Source organism: Uloborus diversus, chromosome 2, assembly GCF_026930045.1.
Source record: "Uloborus diversus isolate 005 chromosome 2, Udiv.v.3.1, whole genome shotgun sequence".
Taxonomy (NCBI): Eukaryota; Metazoa; Arthropoda; class Arachnida; order Araneae; family Uloboridae; genus Uloborus; species Uloborus diversus.
Window position 1 is genome coordinate 86,926,568 of NC_072732.1, and position 18,222 is coordinate 86,944,789.

General features: G+C 33.1%; 1 protein-coding gene across 1 annotated transcript in view; it reads right to left on the reverse strand.

The window, feature by feature from the left end:
• Positions 1-4,732: 4,732 nt before the first annotated feature.
• Positions 4,733-18,222, reverse strand: part of LOC129235272 (renin receptor-like) — a 79,678-nt gene continuing 66,188 nt past the window's right edge. The window contains exon 8 of the mRNA XM_054868987.1: positions 4,733-5,733. Coding sequence (XP_054724962.1) covers positions 5,533-5,733 — 201 coding nt within the window. The 3' untranslated portion in view covers positions 4,733-5,532. The remainder of the gene's footprint in view (positions 5,734-18,222) is intronic.

Below are 18,222 nucleotides of genomic sequence, written 5' to 3' on the forward strand. Positions count from 1 at the left end.
GGTTTCCACCAGAGTTTTTAGGGTCAACACCAGATTCAAACTCGGTTAGGTTTTAAACTTCCCCCAGAAGAGTGGGGTTGGCATTATACTTCATGCAACAGACTGATTCCTAAGTTCATGAAGATTACCTCTGCTTCAAGTGAACTTCTCCAATTAGTATCTTGCAATTGAAAAGATTATGTGTTTCAAACTGTATCGGGCGTAAAGCTAGGTTCGATTGCACGTCCATGTGTGGACACTGTAGTGGAATGCATTGTAACAATACTTCGGACCAAACCAACGAAATATTAGAAGATGGTCCCTTATTACATTGTTGATCCATTTCAAGAAAATGACTATTATCATATTATCTATAAATTTTGTTCAAACATTTCTTTCCAAGACGTAATGATAAAAAGCTATTAGTTTATTGAAGTTACTTTTTGGTTTTTGTTGTTTCTGCATATGATTATGTTGGTAAAATGGTGAAACTGAGCTATCTACATAAAAAGTGTATGTTTCATAATTTGTGTATAACAGTGGTCCCCAACAATGTTTTCAGAAACCAATTTCTAAATATTTGGCTAACAATTTGTAACATTGTCATTAATCGCGCTCTTCGACTTGTAACATTTCACAAAACAACGGACAACACGGATCAGCTTCGCGGGCCGGATACGGCACCTGGCCTTACGTTGGGCACCAGTGGTTTATAATATTGTTAGGAATGAAATAAAAAAAAAGAACACCCCGGTAACATCATAAGTTTCCAAGCTGTACGCGTATAATCATAGTACTGAACTGATCAGTGTGCAATGTTTCGGAATGGGGGGAGCAGCAAGAGGGGCTGAGGTCGAGACTGTCTAGGTTTTAGTGTACACATTATGTATTAACATCGTGCAAAAATTCAGCTTTCTCTTTATTCGCTTTTCTTTTCGCAGCTAATTATCATAGTACTGCTCTTAATGGTTTAAGTGTTTCGGAGAGGGTGGGGGGGGGAACAAGAGGGGTAGGGGTCGGGACTTTGTGTTTTTTTTTAGTGTTTTCTTTATTTACTAACGTCCTGCCAAAATTCAGCTTTCCCCTAATTAGTTGCGACACAAAAAGCGCATAATCATAGTACTGCTATTGCAATGTTTCGGAGGGGGTGGGGGGAAAGCAAGAGGGGTGGGGGTCGGGGCTTTGTGGCTTTTTAGTGTATATTTTATGTACTAACATCCTGCCAAAATTTAGCTTTCCCCTAATTAGTTGCGACACGAAAAACGTATAATCATAGTACTGCTCTTGCAATGTTTCGGAGGGGGGTGGGAGAGAAAGCAAGAGGGGTGGGGATCGGGACTTTGTATATTTTTAGTGTATACTTTATGTGCTAACATCCTGCAAAAATTCAGCTTTCCCTAAATTAGTTGCGACAAAGCCTATTTTTTTACCTTCATTGACTGGGCTATAATGTATTATTTCTTATTTTACTTGTGTTTATAGCTCTATTTTTGTTCGAAGTGCTCTACTTCAAACATATCTGTTTATCCGTTATCTGTTTATATATATGAGGCCGTGAGAAGCAAAGGGATATAAATGGACATTTTCAAGTTTTGAGTAAAACTTGTTATAACAACTGGTCCTAGGTAAGCTTTCATTGAATTTGTTTTTTAAATCAGGCTATACAACAGTCCTTATTAGGGCTACAAGTATTATATCATGCCCTAAGACAGAGGAACCACTTACATCCCTTTGCTTCTCACTGCCTCATGTAAACTACTGGCAAAGTATGAAACGCCGGCATTCTATAGAATGCCTAGGCATTGTATAGAATATTGTTGTTGGCTTGTGCCAGCTAGACTGGTAATTTGGGGTGCGCTGCTTCGTTTTTTGCAACTATACCGTAATTTGGTATGAAATCAGTACACACAGTTCCACAGTACACATATACCGTAAGGACCCGCCTATAGGGTAGGCAATCATTCACAGCGTAATAACACATTCATACAAAGAAAGGAAAAGGACAGGAGAGAGAAAGTACATCCATGCCCGAGCCGGGATTTGAACCCAGGACCTACCCACCCGCAATCCGACTTCTCCAACCATTAGACAAGGCCGTCGGCCTACTATAAAATAATGGAGGTTTTGAGGAAAAGTTCAGATTAGACTTTTTAACAAATTGGAAATGTGTTTCATACTTTGCCGATTTGTCATTTAGCATTCTATACGAAATGTGCGAAATATGAATCGTTTCATGCAATTACCGGTTGATTTTAAGCCTTATATACAATACCTAAGCATTCTATCAAACGCCGGAAGTTCGATTCATTTCTGGCATTTAACAAAGATCGCGCAGGGTAAAGGTTACAAAAAAAAAAAAAAAAGTCTGAAAATGTTTCATTGTACATTTTACATCGTCGTTCGATTTTAAAATAGTTTCGAAATTTGCTAGGCAGCAAAAAATTTGTTTGATTTAAACCATTAGTTCACTGCGTGCGATAGTTGCACAACTTGAACTTTTTTGGCATGGGTATAGAGGGGTCCCTAATAATTTTTTCATGTATGTATGGATTGGTTGATGTTGATTTAAAACTAGAGTATGTCAAGAAAATGTACAATTTGAGTTGAACATGAATTTAGACCCTTCTTAGCTCCTCTATCAAGCATAACCACAGCTTAACTGTTGCAGAACCCACCATCCCCTTCTGAACACTGAACTTTTAAAAATTTAAATTTGATAAAAACACTAAGACCTTTATTTCAACAATAACCGACTCAATACAATCAATTTTTTTTCTAAGAATTATGAGCTGGAAAAGAATTGGAAAACTAATAACATTAGATATCTTGGGTACTACGATTACACTGCACAGCATGAAAAATATCCTCTGGATGAAAATATGTGCTTCTCTTGCAGATTTTTGGCTGAAGTCAACGAATCTATAATTATTTTTTGTGTACCAAGTACGATTTTTACAAAAATTCCTATTTTCGTTTTTTTTTTCTTCTTGATACATTTTTTAGCTGTCTCCAAAAAGTGACCGTTAAGAAAAAAGTCCTTTCCTAGTACGAAAAACATATCACATGAATCAAATTGGAATTTGCAATGTGCCTTTCTTCCACCGTTGGCAAAGGTAACAGAATGGGTTTTTATTGGTCCACAATAGAAGTGCGACATCGATGGCAAAACGTCGATGTTTCAAAACATCGAAGGTATTGGTACATCGACCAAAAAACATCGATATTTTCAAACATCATTATATAACATACATTTTTGAATATACTACACTACAGTATGAACTACATTTTTGAATATACTACTACTATACATATATGATAATCTCTAACAAATGTTTCTTAGTGGATCAATGAATTCTTTTGGCATTGCGTCAATTCGTTGAATTATAGCTATTACTTTGGAAATTTCTAAGTAAAGCCAATAATAAATTACATATTTAATTGTTAATTTAAGCAATACAATAGAATGCGTACCCGACGAATAAATTGAAAACACTGAACCTCAAATTATGAATTCAATTTAATAAGAATAATTTCGCAACAGTGAAAATGAGATCTGTGTTTGAGAACTATAGGGCTTTAGTACTTTTTTTTGTCAATGTTTCAGGGAGTTCAGTATTATTAATTTATAGATATCATTTTTTTTTTTCATTTTGAAGACCGATGCTTTGAAACATTGATGTTTTTTAATCGATGTCGCTTCCCTGTGAGAAATTTTATTATAATCTTCAATTGAAATACAAAAACATCAACATCGAAAAAATATCGAGCCCAAAACATTGATGTTCCAAAAACATCGAAATTTACGTATCGATATTAAAAGTATCGATGTTTTAACAAAAACATCGATGCTTCCAAAACATCGACATCGATGTCGCACCCCTAGTCCACAAATGAAAGCAGTCTTCCACAATGAGGAGTTTGAAAATTCAGCAGTACAAAAGCAAGCCTAGATGACATTCAATTAAATGTGCACTTTTTATATGAGAAGTGGGTTTCCTACTAAAACCGTGCTTGATAGACCATTTAGGTTTTGATAAATGAATCAAGCATGTATTAGTCATACAAAATCCCATAGTTTCATCTAAAGGGCAGGGAAAAGTTCAAACGTGTTGCACATTGTTATCGATCAATACTAATGTTTAATAATAAAGAGTTACAAGTCCGATGAAAATAATTCATTTGAAACAATTATCTGCTCAACGTCAGGCACCATTTTTATACACTTGTAAAATCTCATACATTACGGGAAACTTTTAGGGTGAAATCCTTTTTTAAAAAATAACTCTTTTATGTTGGTTTTTACCGTGGGTAGATATAGGTCTGTAACTGCAAATTTTCATTTTTTTTGCATTTTTGTCATTTCTTGTATGTTAGTTTTACTGTACAAGCTTGCTTATTTCGTTTCTGCAGAAAAAAGAGCGGAAAAAAAAAGTTTCATTCCAACATTTTCCTATTGTTAGTATTAAAAAAATCGGAATGCATTTCTTTAAATATCTCGATAACTCATTTCTGTAGATACTGCCGTTGCCGTTTACCTACCCACGGCAGTTTTGAAGAGCACTGTTCATACAACGGTTTACTTTATGTTTATCTAGTTTAAATGGGAAAAAGAAAAAAAAAGATAGTTTCTATTGCTCCATGAGTTTGTTATTGATCGGATAATAGATACATGTTGTATGTGATTTGTCTAGCGCTAAGAAACACAAACTGAAAAACAAAACAATTTTTTTTAATTCTATACAGTTTCAAATACTTTACAAAGTCATTAAATATCCACAAAAACTTCATTTAAATAAATTAAACAAGTGAAACAATTAGTATGTAGGTGTCTACACTCGTACAATGGAATGCAAAACAAAAGACAAACATTTTAAAAATAACCAAATAAGAATGTAATAACTTCTTTTTAAATTAATATATTATTGATTTATTAAAAAATACTTTTAAATATTTCTAGATTATACTCTTAAATATTCCACCGATTTCTAGACTAGATAAAAATTAACACTGAATGTAAAAACAATGGAACCACTTACAGCTATTCACAAGTTGAAAAGTAACGAAAGATAAATTTCACTGCCATTTGACATTATGTAGTTGTGAATGATTGATTTTTTACAAATATTTGAAAACGTTGAGACTTAATAAATTCATTCTTTGTAAACTAAGAATAAAATTTTTTCATATTTTTAAAAAATATATAGCAAAAACAAGGGACACATTTTTGGATCTAATTCATTTCTGGAAAGGGCATTTCAATCAAAATATTAGCATTGCAAAGACATATTTCCAGCAATTTATTCGTGACAATTATTCGCCAATGCAAACTTCACGATATTATTAAAATTAGTCACTAATTGCGCACTGCATAGACTTAAAGTACTTTAATATTATTAATTAAATATGTTCAAAGTACATAAAGGCATCCATGTAAGTGATACATCCACAGTGGAATAGAATGAACAGAATTTATTATGCAGGGAAAAAGGTCAATGATTTACACAAATGATGGCTTCTATGAGAGAAATCCTAACTACTAGTAAAGTACTCTTCCTAATCTTTTTTCATTCGTTGACTAGTCATCCTGTAAATGATGGAATCCCGTCCGGGATCCATATTCCACATAGCTACACTTATACCAAGAACGGACAGCGTAAGGACGATGCCAATGAAAACCATCAACATGAAAGTGACAGGAAACATGGGATCCCATTTGGTTGCTAAATTGTAAGGGTTGGTTCGAACATCAGGAGCCTATAAAAGAGAAAAGTTATCACTGTAAAACAATGTTGACTATATAAACAGTGCAATTCACCCTAAAATAGAACATTTATCTCTGTAAAAAAATTCCGAAACGTTACAGACTATTTCCGTGGAACGTTTCAGGATTTCATTTTCATCCACTTCCTGGGAAAATCAAGTATCTTTGACAAAAAGTTCCCTGAATTGCTACAAGTTGCACGAATGTAAACTTCTCACTATTGTGAAAAAATAATTTCAGCTCCCACTTTAAATATTAACTGAGCGTATTTATTAAGTGTATCGGCTTCAGATTAACTAAGCCCCTAATGAGAGCGAATGTCTCCGGATTCTTTAGCTTTTCAAGAATTGCAGACGAATTAGAATCTTGATACTAGCTTGCAATTCTGTCTTAGCTTTGGCCATATTTACAATAATGCTATTGGAGCTTTCTTGGTAAAAAAAAAAAGGTGCCAAGCTATAATTTTAAGTCTACGTAAGATTTCTCTGAAGGTTCCAGAGACACAACTGGCTTTAACCAGGGATATTTCTAAATTCTTCTGAAAGAATCCATGATAATTTCAGGAACCTCACTGAACTTTAGCGGAAACATTCCTGTTTTTGGCAAGACCTGTTTCATGCAGAAATTGGGCACGTCAGCTGCCCATTATTTTTCCATCAGGATTGCTTCGGAATTGTTTTTACAGTGATTAAAAAATATTTTGTAATACCATGAAATGTTATGAGTAGAAATCGGAGGAGGAGGAAAAAGAAACACTCCTTCGAGTTTGAATAACACTATTTACATTGGAGGCACATAAAATGCGCCAGGAAAAATATCGGCGTTGCCAGGGTCAAATAACAATGAAAAATAATAGTTATTCATTCGTTTCTCAGTTGAAAGAACTGAAAACTCATCTCACCGCCATGGTTGCAAATCAAGCAACATCTTTGGCCATAAAAGTAAAAATGTAGTTTTCAAAAGAACAAAATAATATTTGTTCAGAAAAGAAAACACCACATTGAAGCGTATACAAAATTAGATCATTGTCAAACACGAAATTGAAGCTCACTTGAATTTTTAAAAAATATACACTTATTTTCATTAAACATAACATTCAATCTTTCCGATGAGGCCATCAAATCACAAACAGTGCCCCCCCCCCCACACACAAAAAAAAAAGTCGTCCATAATCCTGCATTACTTACATAAATCGCTCACGTACAAACAATCGCTTACTTTATTATACACAAATAAATATAATCAGTATCAAAAAAAAAAGATTAATCAATAAACAAAATTAAAACGTGTAGGACATGATTTGTACTATTTTCGTGGTAATGATCCATGAGTATGTAAAAGTTATAATCAAGTGATAAGTTTCATTCCATTTGGGGTAGTAATGAAGTAAGTAGTTACTTGATATCTCTGATTCTTTGAAATTCATATTCTTTGCAAATTGCTCTCAAAATATTTTACGCAAGGAGTTTTCGCTAAGTCAAAAAACTTTCATTTCTTCGAAAGTAATTTATCCTATTTTGCCGCAGATGTTGGCATTGCGAGGTATGGAATGCGAATGGATAGCTTAGTTAGGTACAAAGTCATTTCGATGTATGGAACCAAACAGAAATCAGAGAAAATTTCTTTTCTTTAGTTTGTATGATGCACAAAACATCTTATAGTTAATTGTTATTTATTATGTAACGTTTACATCAATCATGAATGCTGCCAGTAATAGCGCCAGCATTGAAAAATCTTAGCTGAATTTTTTTTTAAATTTTGGTTGGATGATTTTACTTGAAACCTATATATATATTAAGTATAGTGATAAATTTCTTCTCCTTACTTCACATATCTAATACATATACAGCACATAATACAGAAAACGATATAATGGGCTAGAGAGGGAAACTAGTTTATCTTAGTTTAGACCTGTCAAAAAATCCATTTATGTCATAAAATGTAAGTAAACCAATTCAAGAATATGTTGCCAAAATTTGAGTAAAAAATTCCGATTATTTCCGAGCTATGAGCACTTAAAGTGACTGTGGAGATTCGAAACCGTTCACAACGCGTTTTTCTCGAAACAACATTTTTTCAAATGGTGTGCATTCTAGCTCAAAGAGTTTTTGATCAATCGTTCTGAAAATTTGTGGGAATATTCTTTATTCAATTATACTCTTTATGGACCTAATTTTTTGATGATAATTTTTAATAAAAATATCTTTTTAATGCAAGAAGTGTGGAAAAAAAGTATAAAAACATAACATTGTAATCAGACACCTCAAAAACGTGCAATTTTCAACTTTTTTTTTATCATTATTAGGTTTATATTCTAGGGAAAAATGTTGTTTACAAGAAAGAAAAATTGCAATGATTACAGGCAAAACGTGGGGCTTCGGTAATGCATACCAGCAACAAACTCGGATGGCGACCGCCCATGGACAGCAGCTTCTAACTCCACTAATTCTGGTGGAAATGACTTCAAAAAATTACAAGGTGTACTTCAAAATATGAATAAAATAACCTTCAAATTTAGTGAAATTGTGAGTACTTCTTTTCTGTTAAAAATAATCACGAAAAAATTTCAGCCTCTTAAACTGGTTTCCCCCTTAAAGTGAAATTATTATCGCCATTTCAATTTCATTCCAGAGCGTCCGCCATCTGGGAGAAATAGCATGTTGTCTTAACAATACAAAAGAACCAGCTATCAACCCAAAAAATTGTACATCTTTCGAAACGGTGTTATCAACCCGGTTATCAACCATTTGTTTTTACGAAAACCAACACAACATACAACATTAAATTACAATAGATAATAGCAGAACATCCCTCTGCACATAAACGCAAAACAAAGAGAGAAACGCTACAGGTAAAAAAATATATTAAATGCAGTTCGATATTTCGAATATTTCAGCCGTCAAATAAAAGCTGAAATGTCCAGCCATACCGCTTTATGCACTCTGAAGAGTAAATCACACGTCAAGCAAGCTAACATCCCCAGAGATGATCTATTTGAGATCCACTTATGCGCGTTTAACATTCCACGCAACATTTTTTCAACTACAGAAGAGAGTCTTAGAGCGAAAATGGTTTGAAACACCTTCGGTTTTTGAATGGTGCTCACACATTAGGTAGCATATCGTCCGGTGAGTGCTACAACTAGGTAACTGCACATCCAGAAAAAAAAAAATGTTTCACTTTTGTTGAAAAGTTTTGTTCGAAAGAAGACACAAATATTTCTTATTAAATGAAATTTAGAAATTATAGATTAATAACATTTAAAATTCACATACCCCAAAATTATGGGAGAACAATAATTTATAGAGGGCTTTTTTTAGAAGTAGTGTGCAAAAAACCTGAATGGCAGTTACCTACTAGCAGCATTCATCCCGAGATATGTTCTACGCTAGTTTGAAGCTTAGATTTCTGAAACAATGAACATATATGAAATATCAATCGTAATGGAAAGGACACTTTTTTCATTTTATTGTTTTTTTTTTTTTTTTTTAATTCCAGAACTAAGTACTTTTGGCGTAGAATGCACAATGCACCTTGCATTTCAAAATTGAATTGCGCTATTTCACGAGCTTCTCGAAAATCGTTAATACCGAAAATGTAGCAAAATAAAAACTATCACAAAATAACAAAATTTTATTCAACAAAGCGCAGAACTAATATGTTTAAAACATTGATTGACATTTAGCAGACGTCATTCGTAATAATACCTTCACAGAACAATGTTGAGTTACGAAAATTACAAATCTCATTTGATGAAAGATGGAAACAAAAATATTTTAAAAACTAAACATTTGTAAAAGAATAATTTTTGCTTTTTTAAGGCAATATCTTCCAATTCTTCACATTTAAGACGTATCAAGGATCATAAGTGATACTTAAACGGTCTAATGCTTTGCACCTGGTTCATATCACAATATTTAATGTTTACATTCCCATTGACTGCAGAACGTTCAAAGGAGGAAGTTGTCTTCGGAACGTATAAAGGACTAGATTTCAATGGCTAAAAAACATGCAGCACGCATTCTCAAACGTAAAATTGAGAAAACGCGTCATGAAAAGTGAAAAACAATGCATAAAATAAAAATGAATAATTACTCGAATCAAGTTGTTGCTAATTATTTGATAATTAAGTTTCAAATGAATTTGGGGACAAGATTTCATCAAACTGCCGCCCGGTGTGAGGGTCCCGGCTTGCCGCCTTCTAGATCTGGCACTAACTAAAAGACTTCAGTTACGAAAGCTCTGTTACTTGCGTTTTTACTCAACTTACAAATGATTTCGTTTTTCTTAGAAACAATTAATTACAACTAAAAACCATACTCAGTTGAAATTTGGTAAAGACGTGCGTTAAGTCAATGAAATTCAATTAACTTAGACGAAAAGGCTAGCACACAAACAAAATCTATCAGACTCATTTAATAACCATTGTGTGCCACATACATACGGTTACCATATAATTTACATAGGCCAAACCCGGGCACCCTCCTCATAGCAAGACGACGGGAGTGAAGTACCTTATAATGTTTCGTTGATCAACTTGGCAGTAACTTTTTTTTTTACACTTTATAGAGGTTTGTGGTTTTCAAAGACATCATTAGCATTTTGTTCAAAATAGTGTTAAACATGTGTATAACAAAAATCAAATATGAATTTTAATACAACCGACTATTAAATCGGAAATTTATCGACACATCTTAGTGCTAAAATATGATTAGGGTTGGTTGGGGGAAGTGGGTCACCCCCCCCCCTAAAACTAATATAAGGACAAAGTTTTCAAGCTTTTTTACATTGATCATGTTAAATTTTATCCCAGTGATTGCATATGTTTGGGTTTCGTAAAATGTTTTTCTAGCTCATAGCACAAAAAACTTTTTTGCGAGTTTTTCAAAGTGTTTCCAGGTCAGTTTTTATTATTTTTTATGATCACTACTTTTTTTATGTACAGTTTAACTTAAAGTTCACACTGCAACAATAATATTTGCATCAAATATTATTAATAATGTGTTGAAGAGGAGGGGTCCCATTCACCCCGTAAATTTTTACTATAAGGGATAAGTGGATTCCCTCATTATGAGGTAAGTGGGTCCCCTATAATAATGAGTATTTAAAAATAAACAGCAACTCTGATTAAATAGGTATTTGTTTTAGTGAAACACAAGACAACTACGATGACCTAGTAAGAATAGAAAGTTCAGCTACAAAAAGTTAAAGCTGATGATTATGTGTTTGTTAAACTTACATGAAAGTAAACCATAAAGTATTATGTAGGTTTAATGTTGGAAGTTGATGATACAAATAAAAAAATAAAAAAACTGCTGAATTTGCAAGAGCGATTAGAAATGGTGAGTTTTTATTCGCCTGGTGCAGAGGATGTCGGAATTATTATTGAGTATGAGGAGAAGTCCAGTATAATGAAAGTTCTTTTTTTAGCACACTTTAAACCAGACGTAGCCATTGAGTGTTTTCAATTTCTTTTCCAGCCTATAATTTTGGCTAATTTGCCGAAATTGACCGCAATCAACTGTATTACGTTTATTCAACGAACCTTTATATGTTATAAATAAAATATGTACTTATAGGCTTTCAATAAGTTTTACAGACATGCAATTGTTTTGCTTTTGTTTAAAATTTTTCTGTCACACAGATTTTAGACAGTAAATATCTCGTATATAGATGCGTTTGCAAAAAATAAATAAATAAATAAATAATATATTAATAATAATAATTCATACTAAAAATGCATGTACTTCGTCAAATAAAACCTCCTTACCCCTTTTTTAGATATGCTTGATTTAAAGTTAAATAAAAAGGGGGTGGCCCACTTACCAGTTATTATGGGGTAAATGAGACACACATATGATTTTTTTTTTATTTTTTATACAAACATAATCGTTAAGAATATTTAAAGCATTATTTCTGAAATTAAGGATGAACTTTTGTTTATTAATAACAAGCAGTACCCGCACGGCGATGCCCGTGCTAAGAATTTAAATAAAGTTCGTTGAATAAAAAAAAATCCACGATCCTTTCCTGATGTGAAATGATCATTTTTCTTCAACTAAAATGCGTACACTCATTTTAAAAAACCTATTAGAGTCTCTTTGGAATTTAAAACTATTCGCAGAAACATAACAAAAGAGTAAATTAGCTTTAAAACTCAAAATAATTCTTCAACTGTATGATTCAGCGCTTAACGCGCCAAGCAACCAAGCTAACGTAACCATGTGAGTGAAGTGGGGTTTTTTCTGCAATTTAAAATGTTTCGCCAAATAAACAATACTATAATAAAAACGTTATAAAGACCAATCACAATTGAATAATACAACCATAGAAATTATTTACTCAGATAAGTAACTATCTTCAACTATACGAACAAAAACAAACGTTGTGGAAATAAGGAATACAAAACCCAATAGAAAAATCCTACAAAATCAAATTATGTAACTGAATATCTAAAAAAAAAAAAAAAACCCCGGATTCAAAAATCAATTCGCTGACCACAACAGTCCCACAATGGCGTAACTATCGACACTGTCGGCTAGCACTATCTTGAGCTAACTTGCCCCACCATCTATTAGGAATTCATAGAACTGAACAATTAATTAAACATTTAATTTGCAATTACAAATATTTCGGGAACGCGGTTGAACGGGATAAAAAGTATCCTATGTCCGTTTGCTGGTTCTAAGCTACACCTCCCCACCAATTTTCAGACAAATTGGTTCAGCCGTTTTTGAGTTATAAAAAGTGTAAATAACACGACTTTCTTTTATATATATAGATGTCCAAGATAAAATAAATCAATAAGTTTAATTTATTTTATTTCAAAAGTTTTGTCCAAGGTTTTAAAAACGAACGATTGTCAAAAGGGTTCCCACTTACCCCAACCAGCCCTACTTAAGAAATAAAACATAATACCTTTGTACTGAAACAAATTTTAATAAAAAAAATTTTGAAAAAAAATAGAACCGACTTCAAAATTGCTCTAAAAAGTGAAAAATAATTTCATTCTTTAAACACCATCGATAATGCTTTTAAACATAATTTTTGAAGTTGGCGCAAAAACAAAACGTAAAATCCAGTGTAACCATGCTTCGTTCATATTTTTTTTCAGAAAAGCATCCAAAGTTACGAACGAAACATTTATATCGCTATTCAAATATGCTGTCATCAATGCATAATGTATGTGATAGTGAAGAAACTGGTCCTGGTTAAATTTATAGTTGTATTTGAGTTATGGCTGTGAATGATTTTATCTATCGTTTTTGCGCCAACTTCAAAAATTATGTTTAAAAGCATTATCGATGGTGTTTAAAGAATAAAATTATTCTTCACTTTTTAGAGCAATTTTGAAGTCGGTTCTATTTTTTTTTCAAAAATTTTTTTTATTTCATTCTTTTTAGTGTAAATGTAGGTATTTCAGAAATAATAAGTTATCATCACGAAACTTCACATTTTTTTCTTAAAAATGCTCCATACTAAAAAAAAAAAAAAACTATTGACACGCGTTAAACTTTAAGCGATTAGCACTAAAAACTTATCTTTGTTCCTCTCTGGAAATCATGCGTAGTTAATTTAATTATAACCATTTAAGTATTACGTTTTTCCTAACTAATTTACATTCCACAGCATCTAAGTTGCTCATGATGCAATCCCGTATTTTCTTACTTAGCCCCGATCATCTGTTATCGGCATAGATGATAACGATAAAAATACTACAGAGTAGTTGAGTCAAACCTAATGGTAGCATTGTGAAGGCTAAGCAGATCCTAATCACTGCATCATCTCGCTTCCAGGTTAGGTTTACCCCTACTATGGAGCAATAGCAGTGAAGAAAGGAAGATTTTGATAATTCACATAGGGTTACTATAAATCAGCAGGGTTAATAAAATAAAATTATTTACGCCAAAAATAAGACGACAGCGCCAGATTCCCCATTATCGAAATATCCCTTGAAGAAATTTGATGCTTGTTTCAGAGAAGCATTCATTCAAAATTATCATTACAATTACTCTTACTGTTATAGGGCACCAAAGTTTTACAGTGGTGGACAAAATTATAGACTCAATTTTTTTTTCTTTTGTTTCAATTATAACATGACTCAGTTTTAATTGTTTTCATTGAAGTGAATATGAATAGTTGAAGAAATAGTTCTAAAATTAGTACATCTTATCAATTAAATTAAAAAATTCATGAAATTAGAAAATTTGCAAATTTAATATTTTATCATTACGTGAAACCTGGACAAAAGTATAAACTCAAAGGCAAAAAATCCAGGATTACGAGAAAGTTTCGTTCGAAAATGTTAATTTAATGCCATAGAATGAATAAATGTTGCCATCAGTGATTGCTAAAAGTTTTGTTTTTGGAAATTAATGAGAAACATATAAATGCACCGCTGGACAAAGTTATAAACTCAATTTTTTTTTTCCATTTTTCAATCATAATTTAACTCGGTTATTTATTTTTGTTTTTTGCAGTAAAGATAAATAACTGACTAAATAGTCCTAAATTCAGTATAACTCATAAACTTCATAAAATAAATAATTTAATTAAAAAAATTCTCAGCTTTAATATCTTAATTCGCAACTCCAATAAACTATAGGGGCGCTGCAGCCACTGTGTAATGACGGATGCAAAAGGTAAAACAAACAGATGCCGTAACTTATAACTTGCTTTGAAGCTTAATGAATGACAGTAATATTTCATCGTGCTTGTGGGAAATTTTACTTTCGATTCCTCTGAAATTACATTACACCATAAACTCTCTGAATCCTGTAATTTTCTCCAAAGAAAACACGTGGAACGGAATGTTTTACCTTTTTCTTTAGTATTGTTAATCACTGCAAGGTAGCGTATCCGAGCTCTAAAGTTGCGAAAAACACATGAAACCTGAACAAAAGTATCAACTCAAAAGTAAGAAACTCAGAAGTTTGGTAGGATTTTATTTTTAGAGTTTTGAAATGCCTCAAGGTTAAAAATTTACAGAGCAACAAGTAGGAAAAATTGTGTCCTACAGAGATGCTAGTAAAACCCAGCGCCAAATTGCCTATGTAGTTAAATGCTCCCAAGGGGCAGTAAAAAATGTACTGAAGGATCCCCCAAGTTATGGAAAAAGAATAAAGGACGGGGAGGCATTCGAAACTGAGAGAGATTGAAGATATATTTTACGCACAGCATCAAAAACACTGGAGCTTCTTCCAGCAAAATTCTGAAGACTTTAAAACTCAAAGTGAGCTCTAGGACAGTTAGAAGAGTTCTACAACAAGCTCAGAATATGAAGTGGAGAAAAATGAAAACACAGCCAAAGTGGAGGTTCGGCATATTACTGAAAGATTTCAATTTGCAGAGAGACATATGTCTTGGAAAAAAATGTGGAATTCAATTGTTTGCTCCGAGGAAAAAAATTCAACTTGGATGATCCAGATGACTTAAGATACTATTGGCTTGACATTAGAAAAGAACAACACATATTTTGCCGAAACTTTGGTGCAGGTTCTGTAATGGTTTGGGCTGGTTTCTCTCAGCATGGTAAAGCAGGATTGGCGTTTCTCAATGGAAGACAGAACGCTGAAGATTACCAATTAATACTGGAAGATCATCTCTTACCTTTTGCTCATCTGATTCCTGTAGGTAGCTGGTTACTTCAGCAAGATAATGCGAGTGTACACACAGCGAAATGTACAAAAGAATGGTTCAAGCACTGGGGTATCAGTTATCAAATGGCCAGCTCGTAGTCCGGATCTTATTCCGATTCAAAATCTTTGGGGGACCATGGTTCGCAAAGTTTACCATGATGGGCACCAGTACCAAACCACAGAGGATTTAAAAAGGGCAATACTTTCAGCATGGAACCATATGCCACTGCAGCTGTTGGAAACTCTTGTGAAATCTATGCCTAGCCGCATATTCGAGGTAATTCAGAAAAATGGTGGCCCAAATCGTTTTTAAAAGTTAGTAGTTTACACTGATGGCTAGATTTAATGCAGTGTTAATTTTTAAAACATTTAAAATATTGATTTTTTTTTTTTTTTCGATTTGTCCATGTTAATAGCAAAATTACATTTTCCTAAATCTCTGCTTTGTATTGCTAAAGTAATTGCAAATGTAACTTAATTAAACTCAATTTTTTATTTTATTTTGTCAGCTTATAATTGTGTTTACGTAGTATCGTAAGTTTGTAATTTTGCAATTCAGCATTGGTTCCTTTTTGGATATTAAATTATTAAGTATTTGAATAAAATTCTACCAAACTTCAGAGTTTCTTACTTTTAAGTTAATACTTTTTTCCATGCTTTATGAGTTATAAAGATATTAAAATTGAGAATTGTTTTAATTAAATTATTTATTTTATAAAGTTTATGAGTTATACTGAGTTTAGGACTATTAAGTCAGTTATTTATCTTAACTGGAACAAAAAAAAATTAACTGAGTTAAATTATGATTGAAAAAATGGAAAAAAAAATGAGTTTATAATTTTGTCCAGCGGTGCATTTATATGTTTCTCATTAATTTCCAAAACCAAAACTTTTAGCAATCACTGATGGCAACATTTATTCATTCTATGCCGTTAAATTAACATTTTCGAATGAAACTTTCTCGTAATCCTGGATTTCTTACCTTTGAGTTTATACATTTGTCCAGGTTTTACGTAATGATAAAATGTTAAATTTGCAAATTTTCTAATTTCATGAATTATTTAATTTAATTGATAAGATGTACTAATTTTAGAACTATTTCTTCAACTATTCATCTTAAATTCAATAAAAATAATTTAAAATGAGTCATGTTATAATTGAAACAAAAGAAAAAAAAATTGAGTCTATAATTTTGTCCACCACTGTATAACAATGATTTTTCTATTGTCGCGTAGATGAAGATAGCGAAGACAATGTGAAAGCCAAATGAAGCGAATACTCGTAAGTCTCAACTCGAGATCTTTATCCAGAACCACGAATGAACGTTACATCTCCTTGTATACAACTTGAGAAAGTGCTGGAACTTTCCAGACTTGGAAAGATACAGAAATTAATAGAAGATTCGAGAAAATACGGGAAACAGTAGAAACGAAATTTTAGTAAAATTCACTTTGTCCTAATCGGGATTTGAACCCGGGTCGCTCGTGTGGGAGGCGAGAATTCTACCACTGAGCCACTGTTATCCACGGATGAAAAGTGCGAACTTCGCTACAAAATCATTTAATAGGGAAATTGCATAAAATTTACTGTTTTTTGCCCATAACTTTTTTCTAAAGAACAAATATGGTCAAACAAAGTAATGGGACCTAAGTTGAGCCATCCCCTATCCATTAAAAAAAGAATCATCAAAATCGGTCCACTAGGTGAGACGCTATGAGTGGACAAACAAAAAAAAAAAAAAAACATACATACAGTATGAATTGATAACCGCCTCCTTTTTGAAGTCGGTTAAAAATAACATTTATTTCTCCTTGAAAACGAGCCCTTTACAAATTCTGGATATGCATACTTCAATATTATTCGTTCCTAATTTTTGACTATATATTTACTATATGATTAATGTGGGTTTGAATTAATCAAAAACGAGATTACAAGTACTATTAAGTCCTAAAACTTATTGACTATAAGCGTTAGAACTGACAATGAAAACAACATTAAAGTAGTATACCGTCAAACAGGACGGCCTAGCCAGCTGGGATCTCTATGCCGGTATATTTGAAAACGATGATATTTGGAGCTCTAATAAGTTCTAAAATCAGCTATTATGTGTGGTAGTTTATTTGTGCACTACCACATCTGTTAGCTAGTTTTGGAACTTAATAAAGTACCAGATATCATCATCTTGACAAAACCGGCAGAGATATTCCACTTGTCAACATTTTCCGGGTTGAAAGCAATCATTAAGTCAGATATCAAAAAAATTGGATCATCATCTTCCAATCTCGACTGTCCGGGTAAAATCCGGACGTCTGGTAACCCTGCACATACACCACTTTCATCTGGCGGAGAACAGTAGAAAAGCATAATCCACCCTCTTCACAGTCCATTATGGTAATAGGAGTGTCGGACAGCCGTCGCGGAAAAGCGACATCATCCGCAGCGTCCGAGCCATCACCTTCCCTGACATCCCTAGATTTCCCAAGAGGCTCGTTGCCAGCAAGTGGTCCGGTATATCACTACCAGGAACTTCCCTCGGCAACACCTAAGATTTCTCTCCCAACTCATCCTCGCATTACGACCTTTTCGGAACATCCATCATCTCCCCCTCACTTCTGCTGTTGCAGAGAACCATACCGTTCACGTCTGGATGCATGGCAGATGATGAAAGTCACGAATTCTGTCATTTTTGGTCATGGAAATCAGAGATCAAAATGTTCTCTGAATTGACCATGATCTTAAAGTACAAAACAAAAATTAGAGGGCTTGCTCCAAAACGGAGGTACAGTAAAACCCCGCTAATTCGAACCCCGTTAGCCCGGATCGATTTTTTTTTTAAATTTTAGG